The following is a 6973-nucleotide window of genomic DNA, read 5'->3' as shown; positions in this document are numbered from 1 at the left end:
AACAACAACAACATATGCATGCACATTTGTGCATACATGTGTGTTTGATTAAATCTGTGTATCACTACATGACAGTGTGAACACATAGATGTGCAGATGTGGATATATGTGCTCCCACATATGTGTATTATACTGAGATTCTGAGTTTTCAGGGGCCTGGAGTGTCCTGGTCTTAGTCTGGGACGTCCACCACGGGTGTCCCTGCTGGTATTTGTTGGGACAGCTCCCTGCATCACAGCAACCCATGAGCCATCACAGTGGGGAACACTGACACCGCTGGGGTGGCTTCGTCTCACAGACTCTGGGCATGCCGTCATGTTTGATGGAGCAGAGGGTCAGCAGGAAAGTGGAAGACCCTCAAGGAGATGGGCTGACACAGCGGCCACTGCAACGGGCTCAAGACAGAGCATGCTGAGGCTGAGAGAGGGCCGAACTGGGAGGGGTTTCATGCTACTGGACGGGGGGGTCACAGTGAGTCGACTGATGGACGACCCCAGTGGACTCCAGGGTAGGGTAGGACTTAGGGGTGAGGCCTGTTCCCTCAGATCACAGTTGTATGGGCCTGCAGACAGTGGCACCTCCTACAGCCAGAAGAGCTGCTTCCCAACAAACCCGAGGGGCTAAAAACGCAGGAGAAGGGTGTATGCCCCCGAGTCAGCAGAGGTTCACAGGGAGGTGACCCCGTGATGGTTACACCAGCCTCTCTATAGACTAGACTCTCTAAACTGTCAGGAGGCAGGCCTGTGCAGACATCTGCTGGCATCCCGGGGGCTCAGATGGGCGGGAGGTGAGCAGAGGGCCTAACCCAGCCACCCCAGTGACCCCGCTGACCTCTGGATAATGACCGGTTCTTTTTAAAGTCCTCTTTAAATATGTTTTCTATAAAAGGATGGGTCATAAACTTAAACAAACACAGGACCTGCAATCTTGGTGAACACCATTTATGGGCGCGGATCAGTCACCCTTCGGGGTTTCAGGGCGTTCTCCATGGGGCCTGGGGCCGCAGAAAGTTTTCACATGGGGTGGGTCGGGCTCTGCCATTCCCTGTCCCAGCCCACTGCCCTCAACAATGACCATCACTGGTGTCCTGTCCAGCCACAACTCCCTGAGCCCTCTATCTGGGGGATAAACTCAGATCAAGAAAAGACGCATATTCGTTCAAAGCTGCTTTTTTTTTTTTTTTTACTATTTTGTGTGTGTGCACCATCAAATCAAATCTGACAGGTACAGGAAGAGATTGTCCCTTGTTCTCCAGCAGAGCATCTGGTGGCTTTGAACCGCATACCTCTGGGATTGCAGTGCAGCTTCTTGCCACTTGGCCACCAGAGCTCCCCAAAGCTGCTTTTTAACTACGTGCAAAAGGATACAGCTCTACGTGGGAGAAGCAAAGCCCTGGCTGCCATGGGGCTACCTGGGCAGGTGCAGACAGACAGGCCACACACACAAACTGCAATGCCCACCTCCCACCTGGGCACCGAGGCTGTACAGCTGGTGGGAGCCACATTGCCTCAGTTTACCTGACAAGCAGCAGACCCTCACTGACAGTGCATGGAGCCAACAGCAGACACTGACCTGGTCTCTGATGGCTGGGCACGTGGGGAGAAAACACTAGAAGGTTCGCTGTCCTGCTGTGGTCAGGTGATTCACAGTGACTCCGAGGGTCAGAGAGGAGCTGACCCTCGGGTTCTCTGAAGCCGTGTCTTCACAGAGACTGCTTTGTCTCTCTCCCAAGGGGCAGGGGGTGAGTTTGAACCACTGATCCTTTGATCAGTAGGCAAGCACTTCACCACTGCACCACCAGGGCCTCACAATAGTCCTGTTAACCTACAGCCAACCACGACTAAGAGGTGACTGAGTCTCCGTGCCCACAGGGCTCAGAGAAGTGCCCGTGGGGTCATCTCTAAGGAAGCAGATGGCCTCAGAGCGCACGCCCTCTCTCTCTCTCAGAGCAGCTGTGGCTTTGAACCACTGGCCTTTCAGTTAGTACCTATGTGCTTAACCAGTGCACCACCATGGCTCCACTCTCACTGGCCCTGAGACAGAGCAAACTGCTCCTTCCTCTTGACACCTACAGCTGTCAACTTGGGGCCCCAAGTGGCTGCTGAACCCCAGGAAGAAGCAGGGGAAGGTGTGGGAGGGACAGCTGGTGCTGGAGCTGGGAGGAAAGATTTTAGGGGTGGCTGAGCTTGTAGGAACCAGCCTTGGGCTGTTGGTACTGTTGATGGGGATGCTTTTCCTGTGAGGTTAGTGGGGGTCAGAAACACCCCCAAACACATCCCCAAACCCAATACACTGTTTACACACATGGAAACAGGCATGAGGACCAGAGGAGCTCAGGCATCCCTCTATGGCCCTGAGACCAGAAATGCCAGCTGGTGTCCACTGCTGGCCACACTAAAGGGATCACAATAGAGGGTCCTGGATAGAGCGACTGGAAAATGTAAAACAAAAGCTCAAAATTGGGGAACAAAGACCAGGCTGGCCAGCCCAATAGAGGCTGGTGGGACGCTGAGCCTGTGGCCTTGGTCACCCTCCAGCCTGGAACTGAACTCGGCCCCGAGACTCAACCTCCAGCCAAACATCAGACGGGCCTGTAAACCTGGCAGATAGGGTAACACTGACAGTAACACCAGGGAGGCACACTCCTTAGAACAAAGAGTCCTGTGAGGTCAAAGGGCAGCATGTGCCCAGGGAAAAGGTTCAGAAATCAGGAAGACAGAGGAGAGTAAAGGACATGGGAAGCACAGGGAGGAAATGGATAGAATGCTGCTCCATTGTGGGGACTGTGAGCAATTTCATGAAACAACATGTGGCTCAATGGTTGAGAGGAAAAACAATTTGCTCTGCAAACTTTCATCCACATTATAATATAAAGCTTTCTAAAAATCCTCTGGGTTGAAGAAAAAATCCCCTGGGTTGGGTGGAAGCAAGAGAGAAGAAAAGGGTTGCTGAGAACTGCAAAGTTCTAGCAGGAGGAAGCTTTTGCGGACCTGAGACACACATTTTGGTTTGTGACATTAATGATTATGCTTACAGTGTAACTACACTTCTCCCACTTCTTCCCTGTGAGTCTTGTTTCTGTTAATCCATTAAGTCTCCCTCTTTCTGCCTTGGGAGCTTTCACCCTGGACAAATGTTTTTCATTTTGTCAGGAGTGAGTATGCCTCTTGCATTATTGGTCATTGTTTATTGTTTGTTTATTGTTCGACTGACTGAAAGTTGAGCCACTGGGGTGAGTTCTGTTCCAGGCTCCATGAGGTGAGTAAGGGCTGTAATCTTGGGGATCCCATCAGTGTCTATCAGACCAGGAAGTTTGACTTTTTTTGTGTTTTTTTAGTTTGAGGTTCACATCTTTGCCCCCAGAAGAGTCAAGTGTGAGTGAGAAAGGTAGACTGAGGCAGCGGCAGAAACAGTGGAAAGAGATCCTGCAAGGCCAGAAGCCAGAACTCCTGTCTGACCACACACTCGATCCTCTGTAGGGTCCCCCCCCCCCAGTCCTGGCTGCGCCCACTGAGCTGGCCAGCACCCAGACTCTGGCTCATCAGCTGAGGAGGGTCCTTCTGGAGAGGGCAGCCTGGTGGGGCCCCTGACCTCCCACGGAGTCACGATGCGCAGGCCTGTCCTTGACCTCACCTGACTCCCAGAGGTCCTCCAGTGGTCCCCACAAAGCTTTCAAAAGGAAATGTCACTTCCCCTGTCCCTGAGGGACACCAGCCAGCAGCACAGAGAAACATGGCTCCCCATCTCTGTAGCCCCCTCCTCCGAGTGGCCAAGGGGCAGCACTCTGGTCCCCGTCAGTCACCACAGGAAAAGCCACAATGGCAGGCGGCTCACCAGAGCATCATGAGGAGAAAGACCCCAGTCAGTTAGAGGGAGTCGTAGTGACAGAAAACAGTCACCCGGGAAGTGATACTTCCTCCTGAAGAGGTTTAGACCAGTCATGGCGAGGGCCGCTGGACACCACAGACCCGTGTTCCCCAGGGCTCAGTGAGGCCCAGCTCACGGTGAGTCACAGCCACGGGTGTGTGGTCACTGTGACCTGTCAGGGACATCACCAGGCCTTTCTCCCGTCGCTCCCCTGTGTGGACTTGAATCTCTAACCTTTGGGTAGCAGCTAAATTCCTGAACCATGTGCACCTTCCAGAGAGCAAGGGAGGGGGACTGGCAGAGTGGCAGCAACAGCAGGCGCACACACGGCAGGCAGCACAGGGGTGGCGTGGCTTCCTTCTGTCTTACACAAGCCCTTGTGAGTCGGAGCTGACTCAGCGACACCTCATAACAGTAGGGGTCCCCAGACTCCCTGAGGACACCTTACAACAACAGGGGTCCCCAGATCCCCTGAAGACACTTCACCACAATAGGAGTCCTCAGTCTCCAGATATACCTTACAACAGGGGCCCCAGCAACCCCCAGGACACTTCACAACAAGGGTCTCCAGTCTTCCTGACAAAACCTCACAACAATAGGGGCCCCTAGCCCCTGATCACATCTCACAACAGGGACCCGAGCACGCCCGAAGACACGTCACAACAACAGGGGCCCCAGCATCCCCCAGGAAACACCTCACAACAACAAGGGTCTCCAGTCTTTCTGACACCTCACAAGTCCCCAGCCCTACAGTGGTGTCCTGAGAAGGGTCCTGTGCCTCTGTCTTGAAGTGAGCCAGTGCCCTCCCAGCCCCCACAGGAGGAAGCAGCATGTTGCGGGGGTGGGGGACACCCTTACCTGGGTGGTCCTGGGACCTGGCGGCTCCCTGCACCTACACGGAGAATAGCACAAGTGAGACACGGCTTGGGGCTTCGGGGCCCACACTCAGCCCCTCAGCCGTGGCCTGGGCTCACCTGTCGGGGGGACGGTAGCAGCAGCAGCAGCAGCCAGGGATGCCAGGAGCGGAGTGGCATGGTCCCCGCCTTAGGCTGGCCACATGGGACACCTAGGGTCAGTCTGTGACCGGGGTCTCACTAACGCTCTTGTCCCCTGCAAAGGGACATTTCCACAGATCCGAGGGGACGTCCGTTTCTGTGAAGCTGTGGGCTCAGTGACTTCTGGGAGCTGGCGGTGAGGCGAGGTGATGGGCAGCAGACAGCAGGACACGGTGAAGGCGGCCCCAGCAGCCCGGGAGCCACGTCCAAACAGCCGGTAACTTGTGCTGGTGGCTCCGATGGCCGCTCAGAGTCTCCCTTCGCTGGGTCGGCAGCTGTCCCAGGCAGGCTGGACAATGAACAGCGGATGTGCAGACAACAGTCTGGGGACACTTCTGGGCCCCTCTGCCTGCAGGCTGGCCTCGCCTGCCTCCACCCAGCTCCTTGGAGGGAGCGGCTGGGCCAGGCTCCTCCTGGAATGAATTTCCCTCTCTCCTGCCTCTGCACAGCGGCCAGCCCTCCCGGGCCAGCCCTCCCGGGCCCTAGCGCCAGGCACCGCAGCCGTCCACCAACAGAAGAGGACTCGCCTTTCCTCCCAGATGCCCTCGAGGTCCACACCCTCCTGGGTCAGCACTGATCTGTGGATAAAAAGCAAACCCACAAACCACAGCTGGTTCCCATCTGCCTCCACTGCCCAGCAGGAGAGATAGGTGTTGTCTTCATGGGGTGACCACACCCACCCTGCTGGCCTGGCCGCAGCAGCAGCAGCAGCAGCTCCCGCCATGGCCTCCCCTTTAACCCTTCCAGGGTCAAGGGAACCCCAGATTGCAGTGGGACTTCCAGACAAGGACAGACTAGGAAGAAAGGCCTGGCAATCTGCTGAGAAGCCCACGGACCACAAGGGCCAGCTGTTGGGTTTGCTCACTCTGGACATGTCACCAGGAGGGATCAATCTCTGGGGACGCCATGTGTGCTGAAGGAGAGGGTCAGTGAGGGCAGGGGGTCCTGTGTGACAGAGGCTGGCACAGCAGCCCCCGTGGTGGGACTGACTATGAGCACGCCAGAGGGCTGGGCACCTGTTATCCTATGACATGGAGGTCACTGTGAATTGTAGCAGCGTCTATCCATCATCTAAAAAGACATTATGCTGGAAAGGTAGAGGGTCAGAGAGAGAGGACAGCCTTAACGAGATGGACATCCACAGTGGCTACAACAGCGGGGGTGAGCACGTCAGAGACGGCAGGGACCGTGCAGGGGAGGAAGAGGTCCAGGTCTGTCCACAGTGTCGCTGTGAGTCATAGCCACTCTGTAGCACCTAACAGCTTCACAGCAATCTGTCTATAATCTATCAGTCAACCCTGTTCATCATCTATGTTGTTGATACCATCGAGTCGAGCTCAACTCATAGCGACTCCATGAACAAAAGACCCAATGCTTTTCCGTACTCCAAGTTTATAGAGTTTCCAGAGGCATGTGGTTTAGGAAGTGGATACCACTCCGGCTTCCCAACCTGTTTTACAAGTGGGAGCTCCACCCAACACTGTCCACAACGGGGAAACCATTCTGGTATTTGATATTCCCATGGCACAAGGTTCAGCATCACAGCAAAGTCAGGTTACCTCATAAAGAACATTGACAAAGAATGATGTGCAAAGTGGAAGAATGTTCCTCCAGGTATAACAGCACTAGTCTCATTTAGCAGTGGTTAAGTGTTGTCGAGTCAAATATGACTCAAGAGTAAGCTTTGCACAAAAGACCTGAACTCCGTTCTAAAAGTAAAAATACTTCTGTACATAGCCATCTATATATTTCCCCTCTCACCTCTCACACACCCTACTCTCAGCCCCCAGGCAGCCTTTTCATCAGACAAAAGTGTCAGAACTTGGCCAGCCTGTACCTCAGTTTACCCATGACCTAAAAAATTGTCCAGCCTTCTCCAAACATGCCCTACCTCTGGCATGTTGCTAAGAGAGGCTATTCCTTGGAGAGGGACATCATGCTTGGAAAAGCAGAGGGTTGACGAAGGAGAGGAAGACCCTCCACCAGGTGGACTGACAAGGTGACTGCTGCGATGGGCTCTGGTGTGTCAGGAAGGGTGAGGATGGCGCAGG

General features: G+C 54.6%; 1 protein-coding gene across 1 annotated transcript in view; it reads right to left on the bottom strand.

Moving 5' to 3' along the window:
* The window catches only part of GPR133 (G protein-coupled receptor 133), a 99473-nt gene extending 94572 nt beyond the window's left edge, over positions 1-4901 (bottom strand). The window contains exons 1-2 of the mRNA XM_006900996.1: positions 4842-4901; positions 4726-4759 (exon numbers count right to left, since the gene is read on the bottom strand). Coding sequence (XP_006901058.1) covers positions 4726-4759; positions 4842-4901 — 94 coding nt within the window. The remainder of the gene's footprint in view (positions 1-4725; positions 4760-4841) is intronic.
* Between the last annotated feature and the right edge of the window lie 2072 nt (positions 4902-6973).

This window comes from Elephantulus edwardii, unplaced genomic scaffold (assembly GCF_000299155.1).
Source record: "Elephantulus edwardii isolate Elephantulus edwardi_28Jun2011 unplaced genomic scaffold, EleEdw1.0 scaffold00304, whole genome shotgun sequence".
Taxonomy (NCBI): domain Eukaryota; kingdom Metazoa; phylum Chordata; class Mammalia; order Macroscelidea; family Macroscelididae; genus Elephantulus; species Elephantulus edwardii.
This window is presented reverse-complemented; position numbering and strand designations above follow the sequence as displayed.